At 54.4% G+C, this 18,520-nt stretch overlaps 2 protein-coding genes across 2 annotated transcripts; both read left to right on the plus strand.

Moving 5' to 3' along the window:
* Positions 1-72: 72 nt before the first annotated feature.
* Positions 73-4,348, plus strand: PYGO2 (pygopus family PHD finger 2). The gene is made up of 3 exons (XM_053606892.1): positions 73-440; positions 791-840; positions 1,742-4,348. Exons 1-3 carry the CDS (start codon positions 338-340, stop codon positions 2,807-2,809), a joined length of 1,221 nt encoding a protein of 406 aa, XP_053462867.1. The 5' UTR covers positions 73-337; the 3' UTR covers positions 2,810-4,348.
* Positions 4,349-5,048: 700 nt separating this feature from the next.
* Positions 5,049-17,148, plus strand: PBXIP1 (PBX homeobox interacting protein 1). Its single transcript, XM_053606896.1, has 11 exons — positions 5,049-5,199; positions 7,987-8,100; positions 10,806-10,932; positions 11,159-11,223; positions 11,303-11,468; positions 12,996-13,232; positions 13,368-13,391; positions 13,628-13,710; positions 13,830-13,961; positions 14,538-15,760; positions 16,227-17,148. The coding sequence occupies exons 2-11, from the start codon at positions 8,050-8,052 to the stop codon at positions 16,303-16,305; spliced, it is 2,187 nt and encodes a 728-aa protein (XP_053462871.1). The 5' UTR covers positions 5,049-5,199; positions 7,987-8,049; the 3' UTR covers positions 16,306-17,148.
* Positions 17,149-18,520: the final 1,372 nt, after the last annotated feature.

Raw genomic sequence — 18,520 nt, forward strand, 5'->3', positions numbered from 1 at the left:
CGCAGAGGGGACAGAGTACCCCCGGAGCGGAACGGGTCGCTCCCCCTGCCCAGCGCGTGGTACGTCCCGTCCCGCCCCGCAGGTCCACCCGCGCTGGGTCCCCAGTCGCGCCCAGTGGAGGCGCCGAGCCGAGTTCCGGTTCCGGTTGCTGCAGCCGCTGACGGGCGGGGAGGCGGGCTAGCGCGCAGTTCGGGTCCCAGCTCGGCGCCTCTGCCTCGCTGCGCTTTGGTGTCGCCGCAACTCGGGGGCCGGTGTTGCCCCCGACTCCGCTTCTGGGCGATGGTGCAGCCCGAGGGCGCCTCCATCCCCCGCCACCGCTGACCCTGGTCCTCACTCCATGGCCGCCTCGGCGCCGCCCCCACCGGACAAGCTGGAGGGAGGTGGCGGCCCCGCACCGCCTCCTGCACCGCCCAGCACCGGGAGGAAGCAGGGCAAGGCCGGTGAGAGCAGTTGCGAAGGGAAGGTCGAAGGGAGGTCCGGGAAGGAGGGATGGGCGGGTGCAGCCCTCGGGGTCGGGGACGGATGTCACCGCAGGTTGAGAGCCACTTGGAATTCAGGAGTCACTTGGAGCCTGAAGGTTTCAAAATATAGGTTATGTGTCGTTTAGGAAAATGCAGCTGGGCGCATGATCGTGGTCACCATTCATTTTTCATATTACATCCCTTGTTAGTATTGGTTAAGTAAATAAGTGTGTATTGAAGTAAAGGGGTTCCTTAGCGCATGGCTGTGAGAGAGGAGGTTGGGGAACCTTAGGGAAACTTGACTGGTCTGCCTTTTGCTGCTCTTCCAGGTTTGCAAATGAAGAGCCCAGAAAAGAAGCGAAGAAAGTCAAATACTCAGGTGAATGGGGCTTGGTGGTGCAGTTCCTAGCAGCCTCTGGGCGGACACTGCCTTTCTGCCACTGTAAAATCTACCTGCATCAGGTGCAGGGAGAAGGGAAAATTGTTTCTGGTCCTTTCCATCAACCTTATAGCACTTTTAGGGAAAAATAACCTACCCCCACGAGACTATTTAACCAAAGAACTTATCAAGGTTACAGTCTTCCTCTCCTTGATTTTTCCTGTTCTGGTTTCCTCATGATGATAATATAATACCTACCATTTACTGAACCTTTTCTAAGTGCCAGAGAGTGTGTTAAAGTGCTTTAACAGTTTTTAGAGACAGGCAGTACCCCTATTTTACAGATAAGAAATTTAGGCTTGGGCGGCGCCTGTAGCTCAGTGAGTAGGGCGCTGGCCCCATATGCCGAGGGTGGCGGGTTCAAATCCAGCCCCGGCCAAACTGCAACAAAAAAAATAGCCGGGCATTGTGGCGGGCGCCTGTAGTTCCAGCTACTCAGGAGGCTGAGGCAAGAGAATCTCATAAGCCCCAGAGGTTGGAGGTTGCTGTGAGCCGTGTGACGCCACGGCACTCTACCGAGGGCGGTACAGTGAGACTCTGTCTCTACAAAAAGAAAAAAAAAGAAATTTAGGTTTAAAAAGGTTAAAACTTCTGCTTCAGGGTCTTGAAGTTAATAAGGAGTAGAGCTGGGATTTCAGTCTAGTTCTGCCTGTTTTTCAAAACACAGTCATGCTGTGCTGGTTCCACTCTCCTATTTCTCTGTTGCATTCTAAGGTCTGTCTTGATTTTTGATCAGAGCTGGCGAGTAGCACCCTTCAAGTGTGTGTTTGTGCTGCTCTCTTTGTGTAGCTCAACGTCTCCTCCATGACCATCTTCCTTCCTCTCATCTGCTCCCCACCAGGGCCCAGCATACTCACACCTGACGGAGTTTGCACCACCTCCGACACCCATGGTGGATCACCTGGTTGCATCCAACCCTTTTGAGGATGACTTCGGAGCCCCCAAGGTGGGGGGTGCAGCCCCTCCATTCCTTGGCAGTCCTGTACCCTTTGGAGGCTTCCGTGTCCAGGGAGGCATGGCAGGCCAGGTGCCCCAAGGCTATGGCACTGGGGGCGGAGGAGGTCCCCAGCCACTTCGTCGACAGCCCCCCCCTTTCCCTCCAAACCCTATGGGCCCTGCTTTCAACATGCCCCCCCAGGGCCCTGGTTACCCACCCCCAGGCAACATGAACTTTCCCAGCCAACCCTTCAACCAGCCTCTGGGTCAGAATTTTAGTCCTCCTGGTGGGCAGATGATGCCAGGCCCAGTAGGGGGATTTGGTCCCATGATCTCACCCACCATGGGACAGCCTCCCAGAGGGGATCTGTGTCCCCCTTCGCTTCCCCAACGCTTTGCTCCGCCAGGTGCTCCTTTTGGCCCCTCTCCTCTCCAGAGACCTGCTCAGGGGCTCCCTAGCCTGCCCCCCAACACAAGCCCCTTCCCTGGTCCGGACCCCAGCTTTCCTGGCCCTGGTGGCGAGGATGGGGGGAAGCCCTTGAACCCATCTGCTCCTACTGCTTTTCCCCAGGAGCCCCACTCAGGCTCCCCAGCTGCTGCGGTTAATGGGAACCAGCCTAGTTTCCCACCGAGCAGCAGTGGTCGGGGTGGGGGCACTCCGGACACCAACAGTTTGGCACCCCCTGGCAAGGCAGGAGGGGGCTCAGGGCCCCAGCCCCCCCCAGGCTTGGTGTACCCATGTGGTGCCTGTCGGAGTGAGGTGAATGATGACCAGGATGCCATTCTGTGTGAGGCCTCCTGCCAGAAGTGGTTCCACCGAGAGTGCACGGGGATGACCGAGAGCGCCTATGGGCTGCTGACCACAGAGGCCTCTGCTGTCTGGGCCTGTGACCTCTGCCTCAAGACCAAGGAGATCCAGTCTGTCTATATCCGTGAGGGCATGGGGCAGCTAGTGGCTGCTAATGATGGGTGACATTGGCAGCGAGGCCCAAGGAAGTGCACACATCCCTCCCTGCCCTTTCAGGGTGATTGTTTTCCATGTCTGGCTTCCCATCCCCATGGGGTAGAAACACAATGACTCCTGGGGGCAGAAAAAGAATTGAGGTGGGCAGGCAGAAGACCCTGGATGGCTCACTTTTTGGAATCTTATGCATTGAGATCTACAGGGATCTAGGAAACCAAAGCCCTGCTGAGGAGAGCCATATTTTTGTGGCTGTCGCTAGAGGCCTAGGAGTGTGGCTGCATGAGAAAAGGGGCTGGAGGAAGATTTAGAGGGCTGGGCTGTCCCCTCTGTAGATGATGGGTGCCCCTTACATCTGTGCCTAACACCCCTCTCTAACCCCATAGCTCCAGCCTTAGTTTTTGGAGTCAAGTGTTAAAAGTTTCTGGCTGGAGTAGTTGAGGTCTCTTCTATCCTTGCAGTAGCCCTTTCATGGGCTCTGGGAGACAGCTTTAGGAAATAAATGGGGATTTCCCCCTCTTTCTAATCTCTCCTTTGCCTCTTCCAAAGCCTGCCTAGCTCCTTCCCCCTCAGAACCAAATAGCTTAAAGAAGCAGGAGAGTTCCTGGCTATTAATGGCAGTTTCTCAGTGATTTGGGGCTTTGAGACAATAGGTAAGAGATGCTGTCAAGGACATACCTTGCTCATACCAAAGTCACTGGTCCTTTCTCAGCCTCTTGTGCTTTTCTGCTAATGATCATATTTTTGCCAAAAATTGGGATATGTGATCTGACCAGAATATTTGAAGCTTGGGCTGTTCTGGCAGTCTCAGTGCTATTCCCAGCTTGCCTGGCTTGGTTGAAGGAAAGCCTGAAAGGCCCTTATACCTCATTTTCCTGTCTTGGTGAAAGGATCCACCTGAGGCCCTGTCACTGTTTTGTTGGTAAGGTGTGTGGTTGGATCCTCATTGGCAGGACACTGAAAGGCAGAGGAGCCTGGAGCTGTTTTGCTTCCCTTCCCTTGATCCTCTTTCCTCTCACCTCAGGCCCTGTGGTTTAGCTGCACTGGGCTTTATGTGTGTTTTAATTTTTTTAAGTACCACCTTCCAGAGATGGGTCCCTGGCCTGGTCCTAAGTCTGTTCTCTTGCAGCTCACATACACATTCCTCTGTGGGGCGGGGAAGGCAGGCATGGGGTGTGGCCTCTGCGAAGTTAGTGGTCCTCAGTGTGATGTGTGTTGGCAGAGACCCACCCTCTGTGGGCCCTCCCCAGAGAAAATGCTGCCCTGGGAGACCAGCAGCTTTTGAGGCAAAGAGAATTCAGGCATTTCTTACAGTGTTCCCCACGCTGAAACAGCATAGGTGTTTCAACTACTGCTTGACTCTGTTGTCTATGGTTCTGTTTGCCCCTTTTCTCCGTTGCTATTTTTGTGTTGTCGCCCTCCTACACGTTTTGTAAAATGGCTTGGGGGCGGGGGGGTTCTCTGCTCAGTCAACTCCCTAACGCCCTCCTGTTCCACAATGTTTTGGAGGAGATGGTTTTTCATACGGTTGGATTAATAAAATGATTTGAAAATTAAGACGGACTACTTGATTTGTGGAAAGGTTGGAATGAGCCACTATGGCTGCTGGGCTGACCCTGGTATAGGATGCTGATCGTGGGGGAGTGTGCTCCCTACCCCCTGCGTCCCTACCGTGAGAAGCTGAGTTTCCATTCTGAGCACATTCCAGGGCCAGGCTCAGAGCCAGGCAGGAGATTTGGCTCCAAGAGTCCTGGGAGACAAGTGCTACAACTCTTTTGAGTTCAGCACCGCTCCCACCCCTCCCCCCGCCCCCAGTTGCTTGGGTTAGGGGCCAAGTGTAGCTCCAGGGGAGGGGAGGGGCTGCTCTGCTCTAGCAAATTTCATTTTTGGATGTATTTCAGACACAGCTGCCCCCTCCATTTAAAGTAGCAAGGGCATCCTTAACAGTTTGCGCTGGAGCTGGTCGAAGGGAGTGACCTAAGGGCTATTTGGAAGCCTCAGTTTGCCACCTCTCTCCTCCCCCAGCCCACAGCTGTCTCTGTCGATCCTGGATCCAATCCGGCCCCGTGTCCTTGTCATGTTAGGAGACACCACCCTTTGCCCTCAGTTTTGGGCCTGCCTTTCGAAACTTTAGATACTGGGAAAGGAAGAAGGTCACTCAAAATTCAGTTTGCTGGAACCCCACAGCCTCCCTCCGGGGTAGGCCCGGGTTTAGGGGCTGTGGCCCTCCCTTCGCAGCCCAGGGCCTCGATTCCTGCTCTTATTGGCCAAAAGTTTCCGCCCCCTTGGGGAAGTTGACTTTCCATTGGTCAGTTTGGGTCATATGACCCTTTTCTTGTTCTGGAAACCAGCGGAGGCAGCAACAAGTTAATAAGCTGAAGACGGAGCAAGAGCTGGGTCAGGTAACGCCCTGTGGGGAAGGGGCTCCGCTTGCCTGTTAGGCGAGCGGTAGGGACGGGGGCCTGGACCTCCAGAAGGAGGAAGCTGTGCTTCCTCTTCGGTATTCCCCAAACAAGAACGTGCTCCGGGTCTCCCACGTCCTTTGCTGTCAGAGGCTGGGGCACACTGTCAGAGGTGTTGGGTCAGCTGGAGGCAGGGCTTCCCAGCCTCCGTCTCGTACGGAGCGGGGGAGCTCTCCCACTTTGGCTGTGCTTTAGAAATAGCAGAAATCTCTGACATAATCTTTAGAGGATGTTTTTGTTGAATACTGCCTGAATGAAAAGAAAGGGAATAGTGGGACGGGGGTGGAGGAGCTGGGTTTTCTTCCAAGAGGCCCAGGAGAAGCAAAAGAGCTGAAGCACAGCAGGGAAGGAGGTGGGGATTAGACAACAGAAGTAACTTCCTAATAAGGCAGGAGATGCTGGCTTGGGAGAACAGGGGTATCTTTTGAAATCTTGGGTGAACCCAAGCACGAGAGAATTATCAGGATTTGGGACCCCAAATACAGGAGTTCTAGACCCTCTCCTGGAGGGTCTCAGAAGTGTTTGTCGTGTTGACCCAAATACCATTTCTGGTTTCCGTGGAGACAGTGGATCTGACATCACCCTGGTTGCCATGGTGTTTGGTTCTGGAGGACCTGAGCAGGCTGTACACAGCCAGGGATAAACACGGCCACTTCCTTCCTGCCACCACCTGTTAATAATCACGTGTAGCAACTGGGGATGGGAGATGATGACAGATAGCGGGGGAGGAGCCAAGAGCAGGAGGCTGCACAGTAGTGGCTGTGTGGATGCCTGTAGGAGCATGCCAGAGTGTCCCATTGACTTGGTATGGGTAAATCATCAAAGTCGTTCTGAGGTGGGTGCTTGTATCCCACTGCATGGGCAGTGGGGAAGACACAGCAAGGAATCGTTCACCTATTCTGGGCTTGACTGGCAAGATCAAGGCACCATGCAGGACTTAAAACCAGCTCACGTAGAAGGGGGCCATGTGGTTGGTTTCAAAGGGACTTGCTGTCCTTTTCCACCCTGGTCCCTTTTCCTGAGTTTTCTTAGCTTACTTGCCATCTTAGACTTACAGGCTCAAGTGATTCTCCTGCCTCAGGCTCCCAAGTAGCTGAGACTACGAGTACCTGCCACTATGCCCGGCTAATTTTTCTATTTATTGTGGAGACAGGGTCTTTTCTCAGGTTGGTCTCAACTCTTGAGCTCAAGTGATCCTCCTGCCTTGGCCTCCCAGAGTGCTGGGATTACAAATCTGAGCCACCACAATTGGCCTGAAGTCCTCTTCTGTTTATTGTCATTCCAGTCCCCAAGAATCAGTCAGTCATTTATCCTTTTCTGAAGGATGGGAATCCAGGACTCTGAGGGTCAGCCCATCTATTACTCCACCTTTATGGCCTGGTCCCAATTGCAGGTGCTCCAGCCTCTGGGCACAGTTTTGGCCATGGATGGAGGGTGGGCCCCTTTCTTCTTACTCAGCTGTGTCAGGCTTTGGAAGTTGGGATGACTTCTTGCTCCCCTCCCTAACAAGTCAGAGCAGATTAGCAGTGAGCAGGACCACAGCCCTGATTTTTGTCTATTCTTTGTAAGCTGTAAAGTGATTTATAAACTATTAAGTGATAGTTGTCATAAATCCCTTTTCTCAGTCACTTTCACGTTCCCTAAGACCAAACTCTGGAGATTACTAAAAAGGAAAACAGAATTTAGGATAGAGAGTGAGAGTGATAAGGAGATTTTCTAAAGGTGCATTCAGATGGATCTAAGCTATGCCAGTGGTTCTCAGCCCTGGCTTTACATGAGAATCATCTGAGAGGTTTTATGTATAATTTTTTTTTCCACAATATAACTTTATTTATGCATGTAGAATGTAATTTTTTTATTTTATTGAGATAGGGTCTTGTTTTATTGCCCAGACTGGAGTATAGTGGCACCATCATATTTTACTGCAGGCTTGAATTCCTGGGTTCAAGGAATCTTCTAGCCTCAGCTTTTCAAGTTGTTAGGACTATAGGTGTGCACCACCACACCCAGCTAATTTTTCTATTTTAGTGAGATGGAGGTCTCACTGTGTTGTCCAGGGTGGTCTCGAACTCCTGACCCCAAGCCATCCTCCCACCTCAGCTTCCTAAAGTGCTGGGATTACAGGTGTGAGCCACTGCCTTCAGCCATGAGAGAGGTTTTAAAAAGACCTATGCCCCACTCAATTGAATCAGAATTTTAGTTGATTCCAATGTACAGCCAGTGGTTAAGACCCCTCATCCCCACACTAGACCATACAGAGGATTTGTGATGTGTGATGCTGAGAGACTGAGGCTGAAAGAAACCATCTAGTCTTTCTGTTTGGCACTGGGGGAAGAGGCAGTGATTGTGGCTGTGCCTGGAATGGTGAAGGTTGGGCTGTGCTGTTGTCCTTGCTCTTATTGGCAAGTCGTCTGTCAGCCTTTCTGGGCTTCATCTCCCTACGATGTCAGGGGTTTGGACAGGATGCTCATCACACCCTTGACAGCCCTAAGCTTCTTTGACCTTTCAAGGTCAGTTCAGTTTCCCAAGGCCTGGTTGGTCCCTGGAAGAGTCAGGCTTCTTTCTGGCTTTTGGCAGATTCTGATTCACAAGGTGCATGGTGCCTAAAGGAGCTGAGGGGATGGGGAGTGGAGGACTGGAACCAGGCTGGGTTCTGAAGGCTGCTCTCAGAACTCAAGTCTTAGAACCCAGCCACAGCTGCTTTCTGTATCCCATCTTCCCTGAAAGGAGCTCTGATCCTTAAGAGAGCTGCAGGTGGCAGCCACAGCAGTCGCAAGGACCTGAGCAGCTATGGCCTCCTGTCCAGACCCGGACAACAGCTGGGTGCTTGCTGGCTCAGAGGTAGGAGGAGTGGGCCTGGCAGCCATGTGGCAGGGGGATCACTGTGGCGGGGCCGGGTGTTGCTTTCTGGGTCTGCCCCTGTCCTGGGTCCTGATAGTCTACTTGTGTCACTGCCTGCTGGCTGTTAGAGGAATTCTCATAGCAGGGACAAGGAGGTCAGGCTCCCGGGGTCAGGGGTTGACACTGGCCTATGCCATGAAGGAAGGGAGCCAGGGGGTATGCTGAGAGCAACAGGGAGGGAATTCTGGTGGGAAGACCAGTGTGAGCAATGGTCTTGAGGTGACTGAGAAAGCCACATTGGGAGAGACTGAGGAGCCCATGGATGAGCTGGAGACAGGGGTCAGAGCCCGGGAACCCCTGAAGAGACCTCAGGGCCTGGCAGAGGCATTTAGGCCTCATCCTGATAGGAAGTCAGAGAAGGCTTTGAGTTGGAGTTTTCAGGACAGCCACTTCCTTGGGCAGACGGTGAAGCTGTAGGAACAGCAGGAGCTGTAAGACCTGCAGCTGTCCAGGGAACTCCTGTGCTCCTGGTGCCACTGAGAAGAAGAGCTGGCAGGAGGAAGCTGAGTGACTGGGAGGGGTAGCAGCAGTTTTTCAAGGGGTTTCTGAGAGAGCTGTGAGCCCAGTGACTTGGTGCATTGGAGCCACCAGGATGGGAAGGCAGAGAGCTTGATTTAGACGTGTGGAGCTTGAGGTGCCCTTGAGGAGCCTGGCTGGGAGTGAGGAGTTGACCTCAGGGAAGACACTGGAGCAGGACACATGGACTGGGGCTTGCTGGGCAGGGGAGGCAGGTTGGAGCAGGATAGGAACCATACTCTTGGTCAGAGCCCTGGCCTCCTATTGGGGTACCTCTTTCTGTCCTCCCCTATAAAGCAGGTTATGATTCTTGACTTCTAGGATGTCTGTGAGGAAATACATGATTTTTTTGTTTGTTTGTTTGTTTCTTTGGCTGGCTGGGTTTGAACCCACCACCTCTGGCATGTGGGGCCAGTGCCCTACCCCTTTGAGCCACAGGCGGCACCCTGATTTTTTATTTTGAGGCAGAGTTTCACTTTGTCACCCTCAGTAGAGGGCCATGTCATCACAGCTCACAGCAACCTCAAACTCATGGGCTCAAGCAATCCTCTTGCCTCAGCCTTCCAAGTAGCTGGGACTACAGGTGTCTGCTACAATGCCTGGCTATTTCTAGAGATGAGGGTCTCACTCTTACTCAGGCTGGTCTTGAATTTATGAGCTCAAGCAATCCACCTGCCTTGGCTTCCCAGAGTGTTAGGATTATACGTGTGAGCCATCAGGCCTGGCCTGAAAAACTTGATTTGAAAGTGGAATGGCCAATACATCTAAGGTCAAGAATTATTCTTTTCTGGGCGGCGCCTGTGGCTCAGTGAGTAAGGCGCTGGCCCCATATGCCGAGGGTGGCGGGTTCAAACCCAGCCCCGGCCAAACTGCAACAAAAAATTAGCTGGGTGTTGTGGCGGGCGCCTGTAGTCCCAGCTGCTCGGGAGGCTAAGGCAAGAGAATCGCGTAAGCCCAAAAGTTAGAGGTTGCTGTGAGCCGTGTGACGCCACGGCACTCTACCCAAGGGCGGTACAGTGAGACTCTGTCTCTACAAAAAAAAAAAAAGAATTATTCTTTTCTTTTGAGACAGAGTCTCACTATGTCACCCTCAGTAGAGTGCTATGGTGTCACAGCTCACAGCAACCTCAAACTCTAGGGCTTAAGCGATTCTCTTGCCTCAGCCTCCCAAGTAAGCTGGGACTACACTACAATGCCTGGCTATTTTTTTGTTGCAGTTGTCATCGTTTAGCAGGCCTGGGCTGGGTCAAACCCACCTGCCTTGGTGTATGTGGCCAGCGCCCCAACCACTGAGCTACAGGCACTGAGCCAAAGAATTATTCTTGAAGAGATAGCAGGAGCTGTGCAGGGATGGTGGGCAATGAGCCTGCCAAGGAGGACTAAGCAGAGGCGGGAGAGGGCGAGACTGTGACCAGGGCCCTATGAGGGACAGGCTGCCTGGAGTGGGCTGTTAGGCTTCTGTGAACAGCTACCCTGTTTTCCCGAAAATAAGACAGTGTCTTATTTTAAGGTGTGCTCCCAAAGATGCGCTAGGTCTTATTTTCAGGGGACATCTTATCTTTCCTGTAAGTAGGTCTTATTTTCAGAGGATGTCTTATTTTCGGGGAAACAGGGTACTTGGGGATGGATATGGGGGAGTGTAAGGGCCCACGGGAAAGGCCAGAAGAGCACAGATGTAGGTGGTTGGCTAGTTGTGAGGGTAATCACAGGGATACCCCTGGGCAGCATATCTGGTGGGGAGGGTCACCCCTGGGCACCCAGGAGACTTTGTTCTCTTGCCTGCCTTCCACCCTCCAACTGACAATCAGGCTGTTCATTTGTGGGGGGAGCACCGATGGTCTTAGAGGAAGGGGGCCTAGGCTCTGGCTGGCTCCTGATGGGGGTGTGTACTGTGGTCAGTGCCTTGTGCAGTGGTGCTCTGTTTGACAGATGCCTACCTCTGACAGCGCCTCACAGCACTGAGTGGGTTGGGACGGCCATGCACTTTATGCTGAACTAAGACCCTTTCTAGATCACCTCCCTACTGAGTGTATCATGTTTTCTGAGGTGTGGGTTGGGGTCCTTGGATGGCACAGCCAGTCCCAGGGACCCCAGCAGAGCACATGCTCCTGGTATTGCCCTGCTGCCAGAGCCTGCCCATGGAGACCCTGGGCCCGGAGTCCAGGGTGAACCCAGAATCTGAGAGAGCACCCAAGACTCCTCGGAGCTTCCCCAAGACAGATGGGGAAGAATTAGCTGAGACCTTGGATGAAGAAGGTAATGGGGCCCTGCTGAGGGTCTTTCAGTTCTGGGATTTCCCAGTTTTCTCAGAGAAAGGGAAGCTGGTTGACCTTACTTCCTCCATAATCTCAGTTTAAACTCCTTCCCTCATTCCATCTTTCTTCCTGCCCCTTGCAACCTGGCAGGGCCTGTGGGAGCTGAAGGCTGCTCAGGAGAGTCAGCTGGGACAGTGGTTTCTCCTGGGCCTTTTCTCTCACCACAGGGACCCTCTTCCAGACTGGAAACCCCCAGGCCAGTACTGTTCTTCCAGAGGAGGCAGACGCCAAGGTGAGGACCTTCTGGGGAGAAGGGAGGGGAGTGGGGGAGAGCCTGGGGCTGCTCATGGCTGTGCCTGCATCTGTGCCAGGGTGCCTGGGAAGGTGATGGCTGTGGCCTGGAGTCCACTGGCCCAGGAGACACAGTGGTCCAGGGAGACTTGCAGGAGACTCCTGTGGTGACAGGCCTGGGACCAGACACACAGGACCTGGAGGACCAGAGCCCTCTGCAGGACCTGCCCTCAGCCCCCAAAGGAGGTATGTCTTCCTTGTCTTACTCTGTTCCGATACTTCTAGACGGTATGGGAAATGGGTCAGCCATAGCCCCTGAGTGTTGGCTCTGGTGCAAGCCCTGGAACTTAGCAGCTTGGTGCCTTCTGTTCTCACTACCCCTGAGGACACTAAGGTTCAGAAAAGTTAAGTGACGACCAAGGTCACTCCACTGCTAAGTGGCAGGGCCCCTGTCTGGTTAACTCTGTCCTCTCTGCCATGGGCCTACTGTTTTCTTCTAAAATCCAGCCGTTTCTGGAGGCCACTCCTTGTGTAGCTCTGGGCCTGAGAGGAGGGAGGTAAGGTGTCTCCTGGCCTGTGTAGGAGGTGGACCAGACTGAGTCAGGATGCCCAAGAAGAGGTTATGGTCTAGTCAGGAGGCAAGCCGAGGTGACACTGAGTGGACCCTAGGCATTGGTAGGCACAGCAGGAGGAAAAGAACATTCCCAGCCAAGATTGCTGCGGCAAAACCGTGGAGGCCACCTATCTTATCCATAGGAGGCTCCATCTGAGGCTGGTGGCAGAGGAGTGTAGGAGTTTGTCCCTGTTGAAGTGACATAGTAGAGGGAAAGGCTGGGGCCTGGGAGCCATTTAGGAGGCACCTAAATCCAAGGTCAAACAAAGGTGCTGCAGTCCTGCACTGAGGCAGGTACGGTGAGAGTGTGGGGGGTATTTGGACTTGTTTAAGTACAGAACTGTCTAGTTGTCTGGTGTGAGGTGGGGAGGGAGGGCTTGGTCAGTGAGATGGCAGACACAATGTCTGTCCTCAGATTGGGGGAGGAGCAGAAAAGAACCAGTTTGAAGGACAATGAACGGAGTATTTGGTCCCTGTGGGCCACCAGGAGGGAAGTGGCTGGTGGGCAGTCAGAAATACTACTTCGAGCTCTAGGGAGGCCAGAGCTAGAATTACAGATTAGGAATTCATCTGCTGTAGGGGGTCACTGTTGTGGATGAGATGGTTGTGACACTGTAAAAGTGGCCCTGTCCATGGAACATGGACCTTCTGCTGGACAAGCTGGCCAAGGAGAACCAGATATCCAGCTGCTGCATGTCCAGCTGCAGGTGGACACAAGCAGGAGGAGTGGATTAGGGACCTCTGCTGTGGGGGGAGGGTCACTTTGTGGATGAGAGAGTCATGACTATGCAGTGGGAAAGCAGAGAGCTTGAAGTGGTGACAGGGAGGCCACTGCCTCTAGGACCAGGGAAGAGCCAGGGAGGGAGACTGAGAAGGAGCTGCCAAAGTTCTGGAGGGAACTAGGAGGGTGGTCATGGCCGCAGAAGTCTGGGGAGGCACATAGTGGAGGAGGGAAATGCTTTTAGGATTAAGGTGGCTCTTGTAGTTTGTAGATTGAAGAGACTGGACAGAGACAGTTAGTGGTGCCTATGCAGAAGAGGGCAGGTTTCCATGTGCCCCTCTGCACAGTCAGGGCTGTGGTCCCCCTGTGCCTTCCTCCATTTCCCCTCTGTGTCCTGTGCTTTAGCCGCTCCCTGTTCTGTCCCTACCCCTTCCCCTAGTGTGGACCAGGGAGGAGGGCCACTGCTCCAGCAGTGAGAATGACACTGACGATGTAGACATGGAGGGTCTTCGGAGACGGCGGGGTCGGGAACCTCACCTGCCCCAGCCCGTGAAACCCCTGGATGTGGCGGACCAGGCTGAGTGTGAGGGTGCAGGTGGGGAGCTGGGCTTCTCCCTCAACATGTGCCTTCTGGGGGCCCTGGTCCTGCTGGGCCTGGGCCTCCTCTTTCTGTCTGGTAAGTGTTAGCTCCCTGCCGGGCCTTGAGCCCTGCATTGGCCCTGCCCTCCCACCCTATGCTCACCCTGCCTCACCACCTCCCCTGCTCTGGCCTCCCTGAAGGCCTCACCAGACTCCTCTGTCTCCATCCCAGGTGGCCTCTCAGAGTCTGAGACAGGTGAGTGGGATCCCTGACCATGCTTATCTGTTGTGGGTCTAGGGGTTCTGGGGGCTACACATTTATTTCTCAGCTATTGCCCTTGTCAGCTGTTAAGAGTGACCATTTACCTCGCTGGACTTCTCAGCCACACAGGGTGGTCCAGGGCAGGAGGGGTAACTATGTGGGTGGGTGAGCAGGTGGGAGTAGAAGGGCTCGTGTGTTGGGGCCAGTCTCAGGGCTTCACTTTCCCACAGAGCCCTTGGAGGAGGCAAAACTGCAAGTCTTCCCGGACATAGAGTCTGATACTGAGCTGTTGGATGCTGTGGGGGATGGGCAGGTATGTGTCAGGGTCACGGTAGGTGCATGAATGTCACCGTAGGTGCGCAGAGGCTGGCTGGGGAGAGCCTGGCTGCTTGGCTGTGGACAGCATGGAGTAACTGGATCTTCTGCCTTCAGAACAGGCTTGGGGAGCAGCTGCAGGCATCAGTGCCTCCTGACAGTGTCCCCAACCTACAGAACATGGGCCTTCTGCTGGACAAGCTGGCCAAGGAGAACCAGGACATCCGGCTGCTGCAGGCTCAGCTGCAGGTGGGCACAGACCAGAGTGAGCTGGGCTAGAGTACCTAGGCCAGGTGTCTGTCCCAGTATCCTCCCCAGAGAGGAGCTTCTATTCCCCCCAACACCTTGATGCTCTGTCTTCCCCACTGCAGTCAGGGCATCTCACAGCATCTTGGTCCCACCCTCATACCAAGATTTAGGCCAGGGCTGGTGTGCCTACTTCACAAGGCATGTTTCTTCTGATTGATTGTGCAGTCTCCCTGGAACACTATGTGGAGAAGGGTTTGAAAACACTCCAAGGGCTGTGAGCCATTAACAATGTCTGCTCCATGTAAGGAAGGTGGAAATAAGGCTGTGAGAGCCACATATTGGCTACCCTTAGGTGACTAAGAATTGTGTGTTTGTATAAGAACATAGATGATAAGGTCCAAGGTGGAATTTGAGGATCCCTGGGGTGGAGGATGAGAACCAAATCTCTGGGTATTCCAGGCCTTAAAAAGGGTTTGGGCTGCTGCCTGCTATAATAGAGGAGAATTGGGGTAGAAGCCATTGGGCCCATCTTGAAATGGACTCCTGTGGTTTCCTCCTTCTCTAACCATATTCCAGGCCCAGAAGGAAGAGCTTCAGAGCCTGATGCACCAACCCAAAGGGCTAGAGGAGGAGAACGCCCGGCTCCGGGGGGCCCTGCAGCAGGGTGAAGCCTTCCAGCGAGCCCTGGAGTCAGAGCTGCAGCAGCTGCGGGCCCGGCTCCAGGGGCTGGAGGCTGACTGTATCCGGGGCATAGATGGGGTATGCCTTCATCGGGGCAGAGGCCTGCAGGGTGGCAAGGAGCAAGGCCCCAGGGGTCAGGGGCCAGACCCAGGCTTTCTAGAGCACAAGGAGCAGCTGGAGGCTGACACTCAGGCATTAAGGCAAGAGTTGGAGAGGCAGCGGCGGCTGCTGGGGTCTGTACAGCAGGACCTGGAGAGGGGCTTGCGGGATGCTGGCCAGGGGGACCCAGCTCATGCTGGCCTGGCTGAGCTGGGCCACAGATTGGCCCAGAAACTTCAGGGCCTGGAGAACTGGGGTCAGGACCCTGGAGTGTCTGCCAATGCCTCAAAGGCCTGGCATCAGAAGCCCCATTTCCAGAATTCCAAGGAGTGGAGTAGAAAGGACCAGTGGCGGGATGGGCAGATGGGCCAGAAGGCTGAGCATTGGAAGCATAAGAAGGAGGAGTCTGGCCGAGGAAAGAAGAAGAGTTGGGGTGGTGAAGAAGACATGGAGCTGGCAGGGAGGCAGGAGGAGCTTAAGCCACATATAGAGGAATGGGGGAGCAAGAAGGATAGCAGGCGGCAGGGCCCCAAGGAACACCCAAGGAAAAGTGGGAGCTCCCACTTCTCTGGAGAAAAGCAGAGGCATCCTCGGTGGGAGGAAGGGGCTAAAGGCCAGCATAATCCCCTGCCACCCTGGGCAGAGCTGTTGAGGTACAAGTACCGAGCACCCCAGGGCTGCTCAGGTGTGGATGAGTGTGCCCGGCAGGAGGGCCTGACCTTCTTCGGCACAGAGCTGGCCCCGGTGCAGCAAGAGGAGCTGGCCTCTCTGCTGAGAACGTACCTGGCACGGCTGCCTTGGGCTGGGCAGCTGACCACGGAGCTACCCCTCTCACCCACTTACTTTGGTGAGAATGGCATCTTTCGCCATGACCGCTTGCATTTCCGGGATTTTGTGGATGCCTTGGAGGACAGCCTAGAGGAGGTGGCCATGCGAGAGACAGGCGATGATGACCAGGTGGATGACTTTGAGGACTTCATCTTCAGCCACTTGCTTGGAGACAAAGCTCTGAAGAAGAGGTAGGGATTGGGAGGCTGGGCCTGCTGAGACACAGGGAGGCAGCTGGGAGGGTAGGAAGGAGCAGGGCCTGAGTCTGGGGTCTTTAGCTTGAGGCTTATCTCTACTGCTAGTTGCTCGAGGGCTTCCCTTCAAGAAGGCATCCAGGTGTGCATCCTGTCTGCCTCTGAGGACATGAAGCACCTACCCCCAGTGGTCCTGCGTCCACTTTTGGGCTGGGGGATTGTTTTTTTCCAGAGCTGTTCTGCTCTGAGTATGCCTGTGTAGTCCGGGGTGAGGAAGATCCCCACCTTTCTGCCTCCTGGCTGGAGCCTTCATTTTGGGAGACCAGGTTTCCCCAAGTATTTGGTGGTAGCTGTCCAAGTTTGCTTTGTTAGGAACAGAGTCCTCTTTTCTGGAGCGCCCCTGTTATCACATTGTATTGTCCTGTAACAGCCTTTTCCTCCCCCTACTGCATGTCTCCCATAGGTTAGGGAAGAAGAACAAGCACTCGAAGAGGCCCAGGGAGGAACACAGCCGTCACCACCACCACCACCACCGGGGCTGAGGCCCTGCCCTGGAGGTCAGGCTCAGACCATTAAACTGAGTATCAGCCTGGTGTCCTTGGCTGTCCTCCACAGAGCAGAGTGAAGCCTGCCCTGCACTGACGCCACTTCTGCTAGAAAAAGGCCTTAGCTGAACCTGCCTTGCTGTCTGTACAAAATATGCAAATGCTCAGGGCCCAGGGATGCCCCCCCCTGGGGGTCTGATTGTGTTGTCACTGTGAAGGGGAGCTGGAGGGAAGCCTGTTTTCTAGGGTGGAGTGGGTGTGGCAACCCAATTCTGAAGTCACAGAGCTCTGTTTTCTTTTGGGTGTGTGTGTGGCCCCTTCGGCTCTGCAGGCTGACCAGTGCCCCTTGGATTTGACTAGAGCTGCTGGCTGGAGGCCCAGCACAAGGACTTTCCCTGGGGTTTTGTTAGGTTTGGAAGCAGTTGTCCCTGGGGAGTGAAGCCCCCTTTTACCCCCACCTCTCACATGGCCTCATGGCCTCACCTCTGTGTGTGTGAACTGCAGACTCAAATCCAACGGGCGCTGCAGGAGCTGTGGCAGGGGTCTGCCTGATGTGACTTCTTCCCAGGTCTGGTTCTGCCCCACACCCCACTCACCCCAGCCCTCCCAGCACACCCTGGATCCTGGCAGGAACCCCCCATTTTGCTTACAGCTGCCCTGGTTGCACCTAGGAGGTTGAAAAACAGGAGTGTGGGTTTTGGAATCTGAGTCTTGGGCTCAAATCCAGGCCTAATGATCTTGAATAAATTAATTTCTGGGAACTTTGGGTTTCCTGTCCTCAAAAAAGGGGACTGAAGGACTAAGGAAGAGATCAAATGAAGAATATAAGAAAAATGATCTGTGTTTGGCCCTCGGAGTTACTGCCGTCTTCAGGGCAGGTGTGTGGGAGGGAGAGGCACCCACACCTCCAGCTCTGGGTTAGGGAGGGGAGGGCTTGGAAAGGGAGGGTCCGCACAGTGGCACTCTGGCTCCACAGGTGCTGTGGACCTGGTCTTTCCTCACTTGCTCCACTGGCTGGGCCTCCCGACAAGAGCCATACTCTGCCGGGCTGGACTTCTTTAGGAAGTTCTTCCTGAGATCTAACCTCAACCCCTTTGGCAGCACACAGGGCTCCCTGACCACCCTGGAAGGAGGTAGAACAGTGTGGTGTGATTGCACAGGCCAGGTCAGAGGAGTGTTGTCAGTTAAGGAGGGGAGGGACTGCAGGCTCTAGAAGGGGCTGTAATTGGTTTCCATATTATTTAGCAAGTGCTATGTAACACAGCTGAAGGGCTTAAGAGTATAGCTCACTTAATTCAGGTGTGGGATGTGGTGGGGATAGGGAAGGCTAGGGAGGGAACACATGTAAGGACAAAAAAGAGAGAGAACAAAGGAACCATGGCAGGTGCTGGCCCTAGGTGAGGGCCTTTGGAGGGAGGCGGGAGAGAAGGACACAGCCTGGCCTACCTTGGCTCCCAGAGGCTGTGAACTCTTACTGTGGCCTCTTGGGGCTTCTCAGTTTCATTTCTAAGGTCTATTTCCTTTGTTTGCATAACGAACTCTGAGGGAGGCTGGGAAGTTCCCCTAAAGCCCCCTCCTCTTCCTCGCTCAGGAAGTAGGGCTGACCTGGGGTTTCTGAAACTGCTGAATCAGGGAAAAGAGAGCTGTTAACCAAAGGAGTACTGTGGAGAAGGCTGGGATGCAGGGGCATTGGCCATACAGGTCACCCTCCCTCTGGAGTGCCCTTGGGCGGTGACCCTCACACTCATAAGTTGTGAGATCACTTCTAATGCACCTGTGCTCTCATGGTAGTGAAGAGTGGTAAGCCCCAGTCCCAGACTATAAGATGCTGTGTGGGGCCTGCATGTGGAGATGAGGAGTGAGGGGGCTGGAGCCAAGGGACAGGACTGCTCCTTCTCTTAGGGCTGGGGACAGCTCCTGGTCCAGGTGGGGTGGGTGAGCCTGAGGGCAGGCCCACTGGGCTCCTAGGGTCTGGCCGGGCTCTTCTGCGTATTTGGCTTTCTGCTGTGTTCTGTGGGAGTCCCAAGTCTCTCCAGTTTTCCTGAGAAGGGGCTGCTGCCCTGATAGCTCAGCTCTGGGGAGCCTTGGTAGAGTCCCTGGAGTAAGGTGGTCTCCTTGGGCCTTCTACTGTCAGGTGGAAAAATTCCATTTCCTTTGTCCAGGTCCACAAACTCATTTCCCAGCAGTCCCTAATTTGCCCTTCCTCACTCCC

This window comes from Nycticebus coucang, chromosome 10 (assembly GCF_027406575.1).
Source record: "Nycticebus coucang isolate mNycCou1 chromosome 10, mNycCou1.pri, whole genome shotgun sequence".
Classification (NCBI taxonomy): domain Eukaryota; kingdom Metazoa; phylum Chordata; class Mammalia; order Primates; family Lorisidae; genus Nycticebus; species Nycticebus coucang.